Genomic DNA, 19,865 nt, shown 5'->3' with positions numbered 1-19,865 from the left:
AAGTATACATTTTCAAATCTAGGTGTAGGGTAAAATGGGTATTCATTATAGAATGCATTCTATGTTTCTGTGTCTCAGGGCATTTTCATAATAAAATTAGGAAAAAATTTCTAAATACACAGCTTTCTTTTTTCAGTTTTTTTTTTTTTTTTTTTTTTTTTTGAGACAAAGTCTCACTCTTGCTCCCCAGGCTAGAGTGCAGTGGCATGATCTCAGCTCACTGCAACCTCCACCTCCCGGATTCAAGTGATTCTCTTAGCTCAGCCTCCCAAGTAGCTGGGATTACAGGTGCTTGCCACCACGCCTGGCTAATTTTTGTATTTTTAGTAGAGATGGGGTTTCTCTATGTTGGCCAGGCTGGTCTCGAACTCCTGACCTCAGATAATCTGCCTGCCTCGGCCTCCTAAAGTGCTGGGATTACAGGCGTGAGCCATGGCACCCGGCCAGACAGCTTTCTTTTTTCTATCCATTTAATTTCTATATTATTGTGGGTAAATCCCCTCACACCTCTCTCTGATGCTTCAAAAGCTATATTCTAAGGTCCTCCCACTCACTACATCCTTAGGGTTTCTCTTCATCTTTAATTTTCTGGTAGAACTTAAGCAATGAGGTCTGAATTCAGATGTTTACATTTTCTTTATATTCTAATGGAGTGCCTTCGTTATTCTGGGCTGCATAACTAAACACCATAGACTCAGTGGCTTATAAACAACTGAAATTTATTTCTCACAGTTTTGGAGGCTGCAAGTCCAAGGTCAGGGTGCCAACATGCTTGGGTTCTGGGAAAGGCCCTCCCTCTTTGGCACTGTAGACTGCTGACTTCCTGCTGCATCCTCATGCGGTTGAAAGAGCTAGCTGGCTCTTTGGCTTCCTCTAATAAAGGCAGCAATCCCATTCATGAAGGCTGCAGCCTCATGACCTGATTTCCTCCTAAAGGCCCTACCTTCAAATACCATCACCTTGTGATTCGTGTTTCAACATAGGAATCGTTACGGGAACACAAACATTCAGCCCATAACACAGATTTTATCAAAGCAGTACTTCATGAAATATACATGATGAGTGACTTTTCCAAATTTGTCATCTCCACCGTGTCTTCCTGTTAAGAAATCTACTAATAATAATGTTGATGATAATAAAAACAGTAATATCCAATATTAAGCCAAAGTAACATGGACCAGATAGTTGTTGCTGTATTATACATGTTGGAAACAATTAACCACACTTTTAGGTGTGTTTCATTTTACAGCTGAGGTACCAAGAAGCAAATATTTTGTCTAATATCACACAGATAGTAGAGTAGTGGAAAGGCAATGATGATAAGTATATGCTGTTGCTAGAACACTTTTCCACAATTGTTACATTAACAGCTTTATTTTCTAGTGTGAATTTTCCTAAATTTAATGAGAACTAAGAGATATTTAAGACTCATACATTTATTAAGTTAATATGTCAAAAAAAGATCAACACATTGACAGAACTTCTTTCTGGCCATAAATATTTTGCTATTCTATAAATAGAGCATGACATGGAAACCCTTTCTTATATTAAATTACATTATGTGTTTTCTGATGTTGATAAAGATGTGAATATTGTCTAAAGGCCTTTCTACATACCTTACACTCATAGGGTTTCTCACCAGTGTGAATTCTCTGATGTTCAGTAAGGTGTGAATTAAGTCTAAAGGCCTTCCCACATTGTTTACACTCATAGGGTTTCTCACCAGTATGAATTCTTTGATGTATTCTAAGGTCGACACTACGACTAAAGGCCTTCCCACATTCTTTACATTTGTATGGTTTTACACCCGTATGAATTTTCTGATGTTCAGTGAACTGTCCACGCCGACTAAAGGACTTCCCACATTCTTTACAGTCATAGGGTTTTAAACCAGAATGAATTTTCAGATGTTCTTTAAGATTCCCTCTACGAATAAAGGCCTTTCCACATTCTTTACATTTATAGGGCTTTTCGCCAGTGTGAATTCTCTGGTGTTCAGTAAGGTAGAAACCAAATCTAAAGGTCTTCCCACATCGAACACATTTGTAGGGCTTCACATCAGTATGAATTTTCTTATGTAGACTAATTTGAGACCGCACTCTAAATGTCTTCCCACATTCCTTACATTCATAGGGCTTCACACCAGTGTGAAGTCTCTGATGTTCAGTAAGGACTGAACGAAGCATAAAGGCTTTCCCACATTCCTTACATTCATATGGTTTCTCTCCAGTATGAATTCTAGAATGTACTCTGAGGTCACCACTATAACTAAAAGCTTTCTCACACACCTTACATTCAAAAGGTTTTATACCAGTATGAATTGTTTTATGCCGATTAAGCTGTCCACGCATGTTAAATGATTTCCCACACTCCTTACATTCATAAGGTTTCTTACCTGCATGAGTTCTTCTGTGTTCAGTAAGGTAAAAACTAAGTCCAAAGGTCTTTCCACATTCCTTACATTCGTAGGGTTTTACACCAGTATGAATTTTCTGATGACGGGTAAGTTGTCCACCTACACTAAACGCTTTCCCACACTCCTTACATTCATAAGGTTTCTTACCTGTATGAATTCTCTCATGTTCTTTAAGGTAGAAAACAAGTTGAAAAACTTTTCCACATTCTTTACATTCATAAGATTTCTCACCAGTATGAATTCTTTTATGTTGAGTAAGTTCTAATCTACTAAAAAAGCCCTTATCACATTTCTTACACATATAGGGTTTTTTACCAGTGTGAATTTTCTGATGTCGATTAAGTTGTGAGTAAAGAATAAAGGTCTTCCCACATTCTTGACATTCATAAGGTTTCTCACCAGTATGAAATCTCTGATGCAGAGTAAGTTGATAGCTATGACTAAAAACTTTCCCACATTTCTCACATTTACAGGATTTTTCACCAGTATGAATTTTCTGATGGAGAGTAAGCTGGCAGACATTATTCAAGGTACTCCCACGTTCTTTACAATCATGTTTCACATCAGAATCTATTTTCCCATGTTGAACCAAGTTTGAGTCACAACTTTTCTCACTATTATGAATTCTCTGATTCAGAGTAAAAGAGGGATGTTTTCTACCAGTTGATATTTTTTTACAGACAATTTTCTTTTGACTGATAGATCTTTCTTCAAGTCCCTGCTGACCCTCAAACTCACTTTTGCTCTGCCACTCATTTCTCAAAATGGATCCTTTCAGACGAAGAGTTTTACTTTTTTCTATTATACTCCCTTTGGATAAACTGATTTCATGAATGTCCTTTTCTGAAGATAATTTCTTGGTCTTATGCCTGGATAACAAACCTGAAAGAAAACATAAAAGTAAACAAAAATTATTTTCCTGTAGCCAGCATAACATAAAGTTTATATTTTCAAAATAGGAAACAAAGTGAAAACAGTTCTTACTGGAAGTCAATGGCTTAAAGAATATTTCAATAAAGTTATGTAATTTGAAATTAGGCAACATGAGCTTTGAAAATGAGAGATTATAGCTGGGCGTGGTGGCTCACGCCTGTAATCCCAGCACTTTGGAAGGCTGAGGCAGGTGGATCATCTGAGGTCAGGAGTTCAAGACTAGCCTGACCAACATGGTGAAACCCCATCTCCACTAAAAAAATACAAAATTAGCCAATCGTTGTGGCAGGCGCCTGTAATCCCAGCTACTTGGGAGGCTGAGGCAGGAGAATTACTTGAACCTGGGAGGCGGAGGTTGCAGTAAGCTGAGATCGTGCCATTGCACTCCAGCCTGGGCTACAAGAGCTAAACTCCATCTCAAAAAAAAAAAGAGAGAGAGAGATTATATAAGATTGTGGTGGGGAGACCATCCTGGCTAACACGGTGAAACCCCGTCTCTACTAAAAATACAAAAAAACTAGCCGGGCTAGGTGGCGGGCGCCTGTAGTCCCAGCTACTCGGGAGGCTGAGGCAGGAGAATGGCGTAAACCCGGGAGGCGGAGCTTGCAGTGAGCTGAGATCTGGCCACTGCACTCCAGTCCGGGCGACAGAGCGAGACTCCACCTCAAAAAAAAAAAAAAAAAAAAAAAAAAGATTGTGGTGATATGGCAAATAGTTTATTTACACCAATGGTTCTAAAATTTTATTGTGGATGAGAATCATCTGGGAATTTATCACAAATACTGCTATTTACTTACCACACAAGTCAAGTGAACCAAATCTATAGGAGTAATTTGGTATCTGAATTTTTAATAACTCCACTAGATGATTCTGATATAGATCAAAGTTGGAGAATCTCCACTTAACAATTTTAACAGTTTTTCTTTACTCTTAGAATAAAATCCAAACATGTTACCATATAATATAATATGGTCTTTGGTTACCTAAAGCCCTCTTTCAAAGACATTGTCCTCCTTACCCCCTCTTATTATGACATTTGCTTCTATTCAGCTCCTTGATTGTGTCATAGCATTTCCCATTTCATATAGTTTTCTATGGGATTTTTCATCTCCTAAAAATAATCTGTCCTGGGCTCGTGAAAGGCCAACTCCTTCTCATTCTTAATGGTTGGTTAAATATCTCTTACACAGAAAGGCTTGCCCTACTGACTGTAAGGCAGTCTATGTCCTTTATTCTCAATTCTAGCACCATGTTTCATTTCTTCATTTCACAATTTTCAAATGCATATCCACTGATTTTTCTTTTTGCTCTTTTGTTGCTTTTCTGATCCCGAAACCTTCCCAAAGGAAGATGTAATCCTTATTTCATTCAACAGTGAATAACTACCCACTAGCATATAGCAGGCATTAAACAATTGACTGTACAATAAATTAATCATTGTCTTAAAGGAAATTATGATGATGAATGACAGATAAGCCACGTATAGGACAACTGAATATCAGGACAATCACTTAATTTTTATATTTTTGTTAACAATTACAAACTAGCTCTAATCTCTCTCACCTTATTACAGTGATTAAATGCACTCTTTCCTAGCTTACTTCCTTTACAGATCAGAACAAAAGTAACTCCAAGGTAGCTCAACCAAATGTATAAAATGAAAAAGCCCTTGTTTTGCCTACTCATCCTTTAAATGGCTATCCAATTAAACAGAGATGTTTCCAACCCTGTTGTTCACTGCCTCCTGTGCAAAGAGACATGTGTTTTCACAGCTGAGTTTTACTACTATTCAGCCACCTACTGGATGCTCACTATACTGTTTTCTTCTTTTTTTTTTTTTTTTTGAGATGAAGTCTCACTCTGTCGCCCAGGATGGAGTGCAATGGCATGATCTCGTCTCACTGTAACCTGTGTCTCCCAGGTTCAAGCGATTCTCCTGCCTCAGCCTCCTAAGTAGCTGGGATTACAGGTGCATGCTGCTAAACCCAGCTAATTTTTGTATTTTTAGTACAGATGGGGTTTCACTGTGTTGGCCAGGCTGGTCTCGAACTCCTGACCCCAGGTGATCCACCTGCCTCGGCCTCCCAAAGAGCTGGGATTCCAGGCATGAGCTACCATGCCTGGCCACTCTACTTTTTTTTTTTTCCCTGAGACAGAGTCTCGCACTGCCACCCGGGCTGGAGTGCAGTGGCACCATCTCGGCTCACTGCAACCTCCGCCTCCCAGGTTCAAGTGATTCTCCTTGCCTCAGCCTCCCAAGTAGCTGGGATTACAGGCACCCACCACCACGCCCGGCTAATTTTTTGGTATTTTTAGTAGAGACGGGGTTTCACTATATTGGCCAGGATGGTCTCGAACCCCTGACCCAGTGATCTGCTCACCTTGGCCTCCCAAAGTGCTGGGATTACAGGCATTAGCCACCACGCCCGGCCCACTGTACTTTCTTTATAACCTTTCTCAGAGGATATCTCTTCTGTTCCCTTACATCTAAAACCAACCATTCCTATACTTGATAGAGAAGTATTTAAATGATTTTTTTAGATATTGTAACAGGTATGTGCCATGTTGAATGGTTTCTGGAAAAAATGAACTAAGAAACTCAACAATTTTAGGGAGAACACAGTAACTGAATAGTATGAGGTGATGGCTGGGAGACTAGAAGTGTCAAGGAATCTTATTAACACAGATAAATTAAATGAAAGCTGGAGGGTGGCAATCTAAATAAGACAAGAGCCTAAAAAATCTAAATACTGGCCAGGTGCAGTGGCTCACGCTTGTAATCCCAGCACTTTGGGAGGCCAAGGTGGGTGGATCACCTGAGGTTAGGAGTATTTTCTCTTCAAGTAGATAGATCATAACCTGCTGGGGTTTTATTAGAGCCTAATGACATAGAGGAAAGAAAATACCCAGCTCAGCCCTCTAAGCCATCCCATCACACCTAGCGATGGGGAAAAAACTGGAAGCACTGGTTAAGTTCCGTCCAGTGGCACAGGTGCATCAAAAGACTGAGACCTAATTCTGGGACTAGGGAACACTCTTCTCCCGTTACACCTTATCACTACATTCCTAAAGGCCTATTTACTATGTTTCCCTTTACCCAGTACGTCATGTTTACCTTCCAGCAAAAAATTAGAAGGAAAACTAAAAGGCAAGAAACAGTTTGATGAGACTAAACAAGCATCAGAATTAGAATCAGATATGGCAGGAATGCTGGAATTACCAGACCAGGAATTTTAAAAGACTATAAGAAATGTGTTAAGGGCTTTAACAGAAAAAATAGACAACATCCAGATGGATAATGAAAACAGAGAGATGAATATTCTAAGAAAGAATAAAAAAGAAATGCTAAAGATCAAAAACACTGTAATAGAAATGCCTTTGATGTGCTCATCAGTAAACTGGACACAGCCTGAGGAGTCTCTGCACTTGAGGATGTGACAAGAGAAACTTCCAACACTGAAAAGAAAGAGAAAAAAATACTGAAAGAAACAGAACAGATATCCAAGAACTCTGGGGTTAAGTATAAAAGGTGTAAATACACATGATGAAAATACCAGAAGGAGGAAAAAGAGAGAAAGGAAAAGAAGCAATAAATGAAGCAACAATGAATGAGAATTTCTCCAAATTAATGTCAGACACTAAACCAGAGATCAGGAATCTCAGAGAACTGCAAATTAAAACAACGAGATACCACTTCACACCTGTTAGAATGGCCAAAATCTAAAACACTGGCAACACCAAATGCTGACAAGGATGTGGAGCAATAGGAACTCTCATTCATTGCTGGGGGAATGCAAAAATATTATAGCCACTTTGGAGAACATTTTGGCAGTTTCCTACAAAACTAAACATATTCTTATCATACTACTCAGCAATCATATTCCTTGGTGTTTACCCAAATAAAATGAAAGCTTATGTTCATACAAAAACCTGCACACAAATGCATATAGCAGCTTTATTCAAAACTTCCAATACTTAAAAAACAACCAAGATGTCCTTTAGTAAGTGAATGGATAAGCTGTGGTACATCCAGAGAATGGACTATTATTAAGTGCTAAAAGAATAAGCCATCACAAAAAGATGTTGAGGAAACTTAAATGCATGTTAGTAAGTGAAAGACACCAATCTTAGAAGGCTACATACTATATGATCCAACTACATGACAGTCTGAAAAAGGCAAAACTATGGAGACAGTAAAGGCTCAGTGGTTTCTAAGTGTTAGGGTGGAATGAGGGATGACTAGGCCAAACAGAAATTTTAGAGCAGTGAAACTACTCTGTATGATACTACAGTTGTGGATACATGTCATTATATATTTTTCAAAGTGAACAGAATTTATAACACCAAGAGTGAACCTTAATACAGACTGTGGACTTTGGGTGATAATGATGTGTCAATGTAGGTTTATCAACTGTAACAAATGTACCACTGTAATATGGAATGTTGGTAGTTGGGGAGGGTGTGTATGTTTGAGGACAGAAAGTATATAGGAACTCTGTAGTTTCTGCGAAATTTTCCTGTAAGCCTGATTTTTTTTTTTTTTTTTTTTTTTTTGGAGACGGAGTCTCGCTCTGTCGCCCGGGCTGGAGTGCAGTGGCCGGATCTCAGCTCACTGCAAGCTCCGCCTCCCGGGTTTACGCCATTCTCCTGCCTCAGCCTCCCAAGTAGCTGGGACTACAGGTGCCCGCCACCTTGCCCGGCTAGTTTTTTGTATTTTTTAGTAGAGACGGGGTTTCATCATGTTAGCCAGGATGGTCTCGATCTCCTGACCTCATGATCCGCCTGTCTCAGCCTCCCAAAGTGCTGGGATTACAGGCTTGAGCCACCGCGCCCGGCCAAACCTGATTTTAAAAATAAAGTTTGTTAATTAATAGAAAGTTACTCCAGGGCCGGGCGCGGTGGCTCAGATTCAAAAGACTGTACATTGCATGATCCCATTCATATGAAATGTTCAGAAAAGGAAAATTGACAAAAATGGAAGGTAGGTCAGTAGATGCCTAAAGCTGGAGGTGGAAGAAGGGATTAACTGCAAAGGGGCATAAGGAAACATTTGGGGATGATGGAAATATTCTAAAACTGGATTGCCATGATGGCTGCCTAACTATAAATTGACTAAAAGTCACCAAATGTGCACTTACAGTGAGTACATTTTATGTTATGTAAATTATACCTCAATAAAATTGCTAAAAAATTTAATGGATAAAAATTCTAAACAGACACTTTTTACTAAAGGAAATAAAGGAATGGCAAATAAACGAAAATATGTTCAACATTAGTCATTAGTTGAATGCAAATTAAAATCACAATGAGATATACCTACATATCCACTAAAATGACTAAGATTAAAATGACTGACAATACCACAGGCTGGCAAGAACGTGGAGCTATTGGACATCTACTGGGAATGCCAAAAAATATAGCCACTTTGGACAGTTTCTTCCTTTCTTTTTTTTTTTTTTGGAGACAGAGTTTCGCTCTTGTTGCCCAGGCTGGAGTGCAGTGACACGATCTTGGCTCACTGCAACCTCCGCCTTCCAGTTTCAAGTGATTCTCCTGCCTCAGCCTCCTGGGTAGCTGGGATTACAGGCATGCGCCACCACGCCCAGCTAATTTTTGTATTTTTAGTAGAGACGGGGTTTCCCCATGTTGGCCAGGCTGGTCTCGAACTCCTGACCTCATGATCTACCCGCCTTGGCCTCCCAAAGTGCTGGGATTACAGGCATGAGCCACCACACCCAGCCCAGTTTTTTTTTTTTTTTTTTGAATAAAGTTTTTACAGGTGTGTACCACCATCCTAGCTAATTTTTGTATTTTTAGTAGAGACAGGTTTGCCATGTTGCGCAGGCTGGTCTAGAACTCCTGGGCTCAAGCGATCCGCCTGCTTTAGCCTCCCAAAAAAGTGCTGGGATTACAGGCATGAGCCACTGTGCTTGGTCCAGTTTCTTATATACACTTATATAATCCATGAATCCCACCCTCAGGTATTTTACCCAAGGTAACAAAGCATACATTCAAACAAAGACTTGTAAACAAGCACTCATAATAGCTTTACTAATACTCGTGAAAGACTAGAAACAATTTAGATGTTCATAAACTGTTAACAAGTAGATACGAAATACTATTCAGCAAGAAAAAGGAATTAACTACTGAGACTTCTAACTACTTGGATGAATCTCATAGAAGTGGAAGAAGTATGACACAAAATACTGCATACTCTGATTTATTTGATAGGAAATTGTAGAAAAGACACAATTAGGGAAAGAAGGCAACTTAGTTTCCTGTCACGGGCTGTACTGAAAATGGGGGAAGGGTACTGACTGTAAAGAAACATAATAGAAAGTGTTGACATGGTGGACATATTCTAGATCTTGACTGAAGTGGTGATGATTTTACAAGACCCATGTGTTTGTCCAAAATAACTAAACAGATACAATTAATGAATTTTATTGTATATAAATCATATCTCAATAAAGCTGATTTGAAAAAAAATAGTAAGGCTATTTTCCAAAGCTCTATGTAATGCTCTAAACAAAATAACCTGTACATTCCAGAATAAAAAATTTTAAGGAAACTATTAATTTCCTGTATTGACCACAGAAGAAAAAAAGCCTAAGCAAATGAAATTCCATTGTGAAACACCTATCCTTGCAATTTCATAGACGTCTATAAAAGTTTTATAGAACAGATAATTTTAAAGTTAGTTTAGCTACTCAAGAAAACAGCAAAAAGAAAAGTTATCTTATCCTTTATATAAAATCATGATAAGCAAAACAACTAAGCAGAATTAAGAATTTTAGAGGTAAACATTTTTAAGGAAGAATGAAAAACTATCATGATTTGCAAATGATCTGATTATATACAACCCAAGAATTTCAACTAAAAAAAAACTGCAAAGAAAATACAAATCAGAATTTGGCTTGATATAGAAGAATCAATATACTGTATAGAACTTAATAGCCTTTTCTTCATATTTTAAAAAATACATTTTTTTACATTGATAGATAAAATTGTATGTATTTACTCTGTACAACATATTTTGAAGAATATATACATTGTGAAATGACTAAATCTGGTATACAGTAAATAATAAATGTTAACTGTTATTAACTCCTGATTAATAGAAAATAAAAAGTGAACAAGCTAGTGAGAGGCAGGTAAACTGAACACCAGTATTCAAAATATATTTACATCTTTCACTTCAAATATAACTCTCCCTTCCCTCCTGCCAATTCTTAGCTGATGATCTCCCTTATTCCTCTAATAAAAATGAAGCATTGAAAAGAAATACATAATACCACATCAATCAACCCACCTATATCCATTGTCGTATCTATAGTTCTCTAAATTTTTCTTGTGCACTGGATCCTGCCTCCTTGTCCTCCAATTTCCATAATTATCCTTCCCTCCACTACAATTTTTCCCCTTTCTATAGAATCATTTTCATCTTAAAAATCTCACATCTTGAAATAGACTCCTGGCCAGGCACGGTGGCTCACGCCTGTAATCCCAGCACTTTGGGAGGCCAAGATGGGTGGATCACCTGAGGTCAGGAGTTCAAGACCAGCCTAGCCAACATGGTGAGACCCCATTTCTACTAAAAATACAAAAATTAGCCAGGTGTGGTGGCAGGCGCTTGTAATACCAGCTACTCGGGAGGCTGAGGCAGGGGAATTGCTTGAACCCGGGAGATGCAGGTTGCAGTGAGCCGAGATCGCGCCACTGCACTGCAGCCTGGGCGACAAGAGCAAAATTCCATCTCAAAAAAAAATAATAATAAAGAAAAGACTCCTTACATCCCATATCCTCTTCTAGCTACTAACCCCTTATCTAGTTCCCTCCTAACAGAATTCCCATTAGAAAAGTTTTCTATCTCACTGGCATCACTACCTCACCTCCCATTTTATTTCAGTCACATCTGGCAGGCTTTTTTCACCTCCGACTCCACGGAAACCTTGTCCTCTTAACACAAGGTCACCACCAGCTTCTTTCCTGCCATATCCTATAGGCAATTTACAGTTCAGTGGACCTCACAGATAACTACTCCCTTCCACTTGAAACATTTTCTTTTGGTTTTGAGGCGGAGTCTCGCTCTGTCGCCCAGACTGGAGTGCAGTGGCACCATCTCGGTTCCCTGCAAGCTCCGCCTCCCAGGTTCAAGCCATTCTCCTGCCTCAGCCTCCCGAGTAGCTGGGACTACAGGCGCCTGCCACCACGCCCGACTAATTTTTTTGTATTTTTAGTAGAGATGGGGTTTCACCGTGTTAGCCAGGATTGTCTTGATCTCCTGACCTCGTGATCCACCCACCTCGGCCTCCCAAAGTGCTGGGATTACAGGCTTGAGCCATCGCGCCCGGCCAAAACATTTTCTTCATTTGACTTTTTTGGTACCACTCTCCAGGCCTACTTGTTCTCAATCTACTTGCTGCCTCCTCTTCCTTCTCTAAATAGAGTGTCCCAGGCCTCAGTCTTTTTCTCATCTGGCTCCCTTCATTCTATGAAACTCATTTGCTAAAGGCAGGGAATCAGCAAACTTTCTGTAAAGGACCAGACAGTCGATATCTTATGCATTGCCAGCCATATGACTTCTGTCTCAACTACTCAACTCTGCCATAGACAATACATTAAATAATTAAGTGTGGCTACGTTTCAATAAAACTTTATTTACAAAAATAGGTAGTAGGTCAGATCAGCCCTAAATGATCTCATTCAGTCAGTTCATTGGCTGGACACCCAAGTTAATATAACTTGTCCTACCATCTCTCTGACTGTTCAACATCTCAATTTTGATAACAAGTAGGCATTTTAAATATATATACCTAAATCAGGACTCTATTTCCATCTTCCAAGCTATCTTTCCCATATGTCCATCTCAGCAAATTATATACACTTAGCTGCTGGTTCACCTATGATTTCTTGTTCACTCATACCCCATGGCATGTCTGTTAGCTCTACTTTCAAATTATAAGATGAATACAGCATGTTCTCACCACCCCTCACCACTACCATCCCAATCCAAGCTACTATCACTACTAATCTAGACTTCTGAAATAGCCTGATAACTGATCTTTCTACTTCCAATCTTGCCCCTGTTTAGTATATTCTTCACAGAGCATCTACAGCAATCGTTTAAAAACATATTTTTGATTATGGCTTTCAATCACTCTTGGAAAAGAAAAATCCAAAATTTTTACTATGATAAACAGAACCAGATCTGGCCCCTGCTCAGCTCTAAATTCATATTTAGTTACTCTTCCCCACTCTGAATCTGCTCTGAGCTTCTTCAAGTTCTTCAAACACACAAAACTCACTTCTCCACTGTGCTTGGAATTATTTTCTTCCAGATATTCACATAGCCTAAGCCTATACTGTACATCTCTGCACATATATTCACTCTTCGAAGAGCCTTCCCTGGGCAACCCACCTAAATTAAACCTGCTCAAACTCTATCTCCTTACCCTTCATAGGTTCCTTTCATAGCATGCATCATTATTTAATATTATATATTCATTTGTTTACAGTTTACTATGTATCTCCCCTACTACAATGTTAATTCCATTAGTGTGGGGAGGTTTTGGCTTTATTCACCAAGGTACTGATATATGCTGAATATGTGAAAGACTGAACTTTTAGACATTAGAAACAAGCACACATATCAATGGAGAAAAGATAGGAAGCAACTGATTGCACTGGGAAAGCGCATTCTCTTTACTGAAATGGAGAGTAATATGGGTGGAAACAAAAACAAAGACAGGTGGTAAGTAGGAGCCAAGATGAGGTTCTCTTGATAGTTCATGCTAAGATGATCTGTTTTCTTCACTGTCTTAGGCCTTTTCTCCAAAGGCCTGAGGCCTCTGAGAGGAACTACCTACACAGCATGCAAAGCCTATGTATGCTCCCTCACCAGCTGGCCGCGACTGGCAATGAGGGCTTCCATCTGCCTGATGAACTCTCAACTCACCTGGGTACTGTCTTCCTGTCACATCCCTCACCGCCACGCAGGGCTCTTTCCCATGCTCCAATAAGGTAATCACATCTGGCTTTGAGCCAGAATATCCTGCTTCCAAGAAAGAAATACAAGAATATATAGAAGTAAAACATTGCACGTTCAGAAACATTTTGAGACTTGGTTAAATTCATATGGATCAACGTGATTTCGATAAAGACTTCAGAAAAAACTGACAGGATTAAAGAATGTTCAACTTAGTGTAACCTCAGGATCTCAGAGAATAAAGAAACTTGATGGGCAGGGGAATTAAAATTCATCCAGGAGAATTTTAATTCATTTTAGAATTAAAACTCATACAGACTGGGTCTATTGAGAGGCAGTAGTTATTGAGGGCACAGACTCTGAAGCCAGACTATGTGGGTCCAAATTCTACTCTGCTACCTACTGACTAATGATTGTAAACAAACCGGTTAAATTCTTTGGGCCTTGGTTTTTTCATCTATAAAATGAAAGCAAAAGTAGTACCTTTTCTTTTCTTTTTTTCTTTTGTATCTCATAGCTAATACTTAGAATGGTGCCTGGTATACAATAAGCGCTCTATTAGCTATTATTATTTTTGTTGTTAATTTACTTAGAGCAAAACAAGAAGCTTCCTAAGATATTTCTAGGTTCTTGCTAACATATTCATTTAAAGTTAGATGCTAAGTTAATAAATTTTATTTTACTCTAACTAATTTCAACTTTTATTTTAGATACAGGGCCAAATGTGCAGGTTTGTTACCTGGGGATATTGTGTGATGCTGAAGTTTGAGGTACGTGTGATCCCACCACCCAGGTACTGAGCATAATGTCCAATAGGTAAAACTTTCAATCACAAATCAGTAAGAGAAAATGTTTGTTTTAGGAAGTAGAATGCATTCACTTTAATTTTAAGTCAATTTTATTGGTCTGAACCATGGCATGTAAATTGTAGACCCTGGGTGGGGCTGTTATCCTCGCAGGTGTGTTACCAAATAACAGAGCATCCGTAGCAATTCTGAGCTCAAGTGCAATGTGAAACCTGATTTCATTGGCATTGGCTTTGGAGTAAATGCCCCAAAATTCAAATCCAGTCTCTTAACTATTAAGGGAGAAGCAACTACAAGAATGGATTAAGGAACATTTCGGGAGGCTCAGGGAAGTATGGTGAAAATGAAAGCATTTAGTGGAAGTGCCATTCACAAACCATCAAAGTTCAGTCCAGTCCTTGAGGAAGAGAGAAGAAATTCAGCTGGTTTCTTAATAATATCTCCTAAATTTGTGGAAGAGAAAGCTACTATTTCAGAAAACAGAGTCTACATTATTTGGCATAGGTGACCTTACCCAGTGAGACCAAGTTACTATAATTCTCCAACATCACATCTCTGTACAATTTCCTCTGAGTAGTGTCCAGGCACTCCCATTCCTTCTGAGAGAAGTCTATAGCCACATCCCTGAACGTCACCAATGCCTGAAACCATAAACCAACATATTACTGGTGAAATTGCAGAACAAGTATTTTAAAAAGAAGCAAAGGAGATAAAAGGTTTCATTGCAGCAAGGGGTACTATACTAAACTCTAGGCTGGGGCTGAAAGCTTATGATAAAGACAGAAGAAAGGAACCAGGTGTTCTAAAGTAGAGTCATGTCATTTTCTTGAAGAATCCAGCCAATGTATGCAAAATTTCCTGTATATTATGGGGTTCTTTACTCAAAACATTTCTGGAAACAAATAAGTGTTTCCCAATTCAATTAAACAGTGGATACAAGCAAATAAACTATATTTCTACCTCAAAAATTCTCAATAAATTATTACTTAATAATAAATACTTTAAGAAAACCACTTAATAAATAACTTAAAGAAAAAAGAATACTATATCCTCTTTTTCCTTTATCTATCTATCTATTGATCAATTGATTGATCAATCGATATGGGGATCTCGCTCTGTTGCCCAGGATGGAGTACAGTGGTGAACTCAGAAGTTCAAGGCCATAGTACCTCACTGCAAATCTGGGAGAATACAATTATCTAATATTTATGTATTTGGATGATTTTTTTATAAGCACTACACACCTTCTTTGTTCTTGAGATTAAGAATACTGATGTAATGAACCAGAATCATACTGATGTCAAGACTATCGGTTTAACCACAAAATGCATCTTACTATGGGTTTTCACCTCTGAGAGTCTCAGGAAAGATCCCCTGACCTCTCTATAAGCAGGCCCCAACCACATACTGAAACTGAGGCCAATCAATATTAAACTGCGTTTTATCTACAGACACAGGATCTGTGGAAAACTGCAGTGCTTTCCTATGTGTAGTCAAATGAGTCCATTCTTGGTTTCATTATACCTCAGATCCGACAAAGAATGGTGAAGTACCTCCATCTAGGAACTTCATGTCTGTCTATCCCTGCTCTAGATAGAGACTGAGTACCCTGAATTATCTGGTCAATGTGCACATGGATACTGGTTAGAAAAGAGAGGGGGCACAAGGGAGGAGCTTGGGAATATGGGGATTAAGAAAAAATTATGTTAGGAAGTGTCAGCATAAAGAGCGAAAATGTTCACATGATCTTGAAAAACAAAAGAATCTAAAGGAAAGAGAAACTGTAACTTACATGGGCCATGGTTTTAGACTCACAAGAACTGCTCAGTCTTCCACAGGATTATTCTGCTGGAGAAGCAAAGTTCTGAGAAGCCTGAGTTAGAGAAGAAAAAAATGAGGCAATGAGACTAGGTTTGCCTCAGAGGTAAAAACATGATATAAATTAATAATCTTGTATTTTCCAATGTTGCTTCTAAACACTTCCCCTACACTTCCCTCACCTCCCTCCGACACACTCTTACCACACCAAGGGAACCTGGCTGTACGAGGATGGACACAGTGCAGAGGTTCTCCTGCATTAGAACACACAACTAATATTTCAGCAGGAGAGTTCTGGGCCAATCCCCACTATGAGGACACTATCCCCACTATCAGTACTGATCTAGGCCCAAAGCTGGGATGTTCCGAACTGCCCAGAGTAGATTCTTTTCCCTCAATTCTCACCATCCAAAGGGGACAGACCACATTGTCCAAAGCAGACTGCCTTCATGGCCTTAGGAGCTTCTTGGGAAACAGACTAGGAGTTTGCAACCTGTGGCCCATGGGCCAGATCTGGCCCGCCCACATGTTTTTGTAAATAAAGTTGGAATAGAACACAGCTGTGCTCATTTGTTTACTTCTGACTATGGCTACTTTCAGAAAGCTACAATAGCCAAGTTGAGTAGTTGCAACAGAGACTGTATGGGCCACACAACCTAAAATACTTCCTATTTGACCCTCTATAAAAACCATTTGCTGGCCGGGCATGGTGGCTCACATCTATAATCCCAGCACTTTGGGAGGCCGAGGCAGGCGGATCACCTGAGGTCGGGAGTTCAAGACCAGCCTGACCAACATGGAGAAACCCTGTCTCTCCTAAAAATACAAAATTAGCTGGGTGTGGTGGTACACGCCTGTAATCCCAGCTACTCAGGAGGCTGAGGCAGGAGAATCGCTTGAATCTGGGAGGCGGAGGCTGTGGTAAGCTGTGATCGTCCCATTGTATTCCAGCCTGCGCAACAAGAGCGAGACTCCGTCTAAAAAAAAAAAAAAAAACAAAAAACAGTTGCTGATTCCTGGCATAGACAATCCATGATGGCCTTTATCATTGCAAAATTATACTTGCACACTGGGATCCCTTTTCCTAGCCTGAACTAGAACTCCCACAATCCTCAGCGCTCACCACTCCCCATTTCCTTCAATCAGAAGAGTCCCCAGGGTCCCTGCAGGACATCATTCACCCTCCCTTCTCCCTCAGTACTCAAATTAGAGGGAGAAGTAAGTTTATGGCCCTGGAAGCAATTAAAAAAATCAACTTTTATGTGATACATACCTTATATATAGATATTTAATCCTTAGAACAGCTCTACAGTGTCATTATTATCTCCACTTCAACATCAGAAAAACAGAAACCTAAATCCACTGTTAATAAACAAGACATCTGAGTTCTGAATCCACAATTCTCCAACTACAAAGCCAGTTCTTTTTCAACTGTGCTCTTGTCACTGATACCCAGAATTTCTTATTATGCCTAATAAAACCCGAGCGTGAATAATGACTCGGGTTTAATGACTAAAAGCTATTAAATGTTGCTACTCATTAAGATAATATACGTTAAAGTGGCAAATAGCATTTTATATTTACAACACGGGAACATTGAAAAGACTGATAATAACATGTTGAACTGGAGTAAAATAGATGACCTCACACCATGTTATATACTGGTGCCACCTTAAAGAGGGTAAATTAGAAATTATATTAGCAGGCCGGGCACGGTGGCTCAAGCCTGTAATCCCAGCACTTTGGGAGGCTGAGACAGGCAGATCACGAGGTCAGGAGATTGAGACCATTCTGGCGAACACGGTGAAACCCCATCTCTACCAAAAAAATACAAAAAACTAGCCGGGCTGAGGCAGGAGAATGGCATAAACCCAGGAGGCAGAGCTTGCAGTGAGCCGAGATCGCGCCACTGCACTCCAGCCTGGGCGACAGAGCGAGACTCTGTCTCAAAAAAAAAAAAAAGAAAGAAAAAAATTATATTAGCAGAATTTAATAATGTGAGCCAGATGTTTCAGTAATCTCACTCCTATGACCCTATCTAAGGAAAATAATTATATATGTTCACTAGGATATATGCAGACAGGTGCAGATAGACTAATTTTAAAATGGAAAAAGCTAGATACAAACATAAATTAGACTTAAATAAAGAACAGGTTAAATAAATTCTACTGTATCCATATAATAGAAAATAAAGTAGCCATCAGAAATAATATAGATTGGGAGTCTGCAAACTTTTCCTGCAAAGAACCACATAATAAATATTTCAGGCTTTGTGGGCCAGCTGGAGGATACCTTGAACCCAGGAGTTTGAGACTGCAGTGAGCTATAACGGCCCCACTGCACTCCAGCCTGGGTGAGACAGTGAGACCCTGTCTCTTTAAAACAAACAAATACAGTATCTGCAAAGTGCAATCAAATGACGCACAATAAAATGAGGTGTGCTTACATTATCATTAATGTTGACACGAATATCTTCAAACAAGAGGGAAGAAAGTACATTTGTCTATAAAAGGGCAACACAACAGATCCTTGTGGTGATGGAAATGATCTGTCTTGACTATCAATGTCAACATCCTGGTTGTCATATTATACTACAGTCCTGCAAGATGTTATCATTGGAGAAGACTAAGTTGAGGATAACACACAATGTCTCTATTATTTCTTACAACCTCATATGAATCTGCAATCATCTCAAATTGAAAAAATAATTTAAAGAAATTTTAAGAATTTCATTTTCAAATATTTGCTAGATGAATTAAGTTTTTACCCCCTTCAAATCTTGAAGGCAAATTAATGCTCCAGGTTGTACTGTTCAATAGGAAGACTGCTAGCCATATATAGCTGTATACATTTAGATTTATTAAAATTGAACACAATTTTACAAATTCATTCTTCAGTCAAACCAGCCACATTTCAATTTCTCAGTAGCCATATGTAGCTAGTGGCTATTGTATTGGAGAGCACAGATATACAAAATGGAACCCAGTTTTGCAGAAATTTCTGTTAAAAAGCATTGTTCCAAAGTGTTACACGACTGATATCCTCACTTTACAGGTGAGAAAACTGAAGCCAGGAATCTGTATAACACAGCGCTGCACACATCGTGCTCATTCTCAGAATATTATGCTCACACACTTCTTCCCCCACATCCACTGCCACAAGTGAATTCTCAATGAATCATTCACTAAATTTATATAATTTCATAGGAATGTATTTTAAATTCATGACCATGCAAAGAAAAATCAATTTCTTACAGGATATAAGATACTCAGTCGCAGGCTGAATCTGATTAAACAGACATCACCCTCAAAGCTATAATCAAACCATTCCCAAGACCCTTCCGCACACAATCCTAATGCGCCAATAATAGCCTCTCTCACAGTCTCAAGCATAATCTGAAGCACATCACACAGGCATGGCCACTATCCACTCTGCCCCCACAGAGGACACTCGGACATGGACACGCGAGCGCACAGACACAGACGCACACACATGGCCGTGAAGAATGCGTCACACTTGCGAACCCCGGTGAGCAGCAACCCGGTATCGTGGCCACTGCGTCACGACCAGAGCTGTCAGAGAGAAATCCAGACCTTACCTGACAGCCTTTTGCAGTTCTTCTAGCCCGGGACGACATTCACCTGAAGGCACCACGGCAAGATTCAACCTCTTTGTGTGAGATTCTCTGGAATTTCTGGGGCGTTACTTGAGTATAATGAAATAGGGTAGGCTCAGACCATAGTAGGGTAAGTCCCGCAGTTCGAGCAAGGGAGCCTCAGGGATCCCTCTGTTCTGGAGCGCTGGACCTGATCTTAGCCGCTGGGCCTGCGCAGACACGACCCGGCCGGTTTCCAGTTGTAGACTACGTTTCCCGAAGGCCCCTGCGTCGCTGAGCCCCGTCGTA

General features: G+C 39.6%; 1 protein-coding gene across 2 annotated transcripts; it reads right to left on the bottom strand.

Moving 5' to 3' along the window:
* Positions 1 to 445: 445 nt before the first annotated feature.
* On the bottom strand, positions 446 to 19,825 carry ZNF540 (zinc finger protein 540). 2 transcript variants are annotated; one of them, XM_030942944.1, is made up of 5 exons: positions 19,560 to 19,825; positions 15,936 to 16,016; positions 14,658 to 14,784; positions 13,308 to 13,406; positions 446 to 3,298 (listed from the first exon to the last, which is right to left on the bottom strand). In XM_030942944.1, the coding sequence occupies exons 2-5, from the start codon at positions 15,942 to 15,944 to the stop codon at positions 1,548 to 1,550; spliced, it is 1,986 nt and encodes a 661-aa protein (XP_030798804.1). In that variant the 5' UTR covers positions 15,945 to 16,016; positions 19,560 to 19,825; the 3' UTR covers positions 446 to 1,547. The 2 variants fall into 2 exon arrangements, with proteins under 2 accessions (XP_030798804.1, XP_010383982.1); XM_010385680.2 differs by having other exon boundaries at positions 701 to 3,298; positions 13,308 to 13,403.
* Between the last annotated feature and the right edge of the window lie 40 nt (positions 19,826 to 19,865).

The sequence above is a fragment of the Rhinopithecus roxellana genome, chromosome 12, assembly GCF_007565055.1.
Source record: "Rhinopithecus roxellana isolate Shanxi Qingling chromosome 12, ASM756505v1, whole genome shotgun sequence".
Lineage (NCBI taxonomy): Eukaryota > Metazoa > Chordata > Mammalia > Primates > Cercopithecidae > Rhinopithecus > Rhinopithecus roxellana.
The sequence above is the reverse complement of the archived record's forward strand: the minus strand, read 5'-3'. Positions and strand labels throughout refer to the sequence as shown.

Bases quoted from the DNA above. Each gene is read 5' to 3' on its own strand.
- ZNF540 (XM_030942944.1), bottom strand. The intron at 13,407-14,657 runs GTAAGGTCACCT...CTTTCTTGGAAG, and splicing joins TAGTAACTTGGTCTCACTGG to CAGGATATTCTGGCTCAAAG. The intron at 3,299-13,307 runs GTGAGTTGAGAG...GTTTTCTTTCAG, and splicing joins GACAGGAAGACAGTACCCAG to GTTTGTTATCCAGGCATAAG.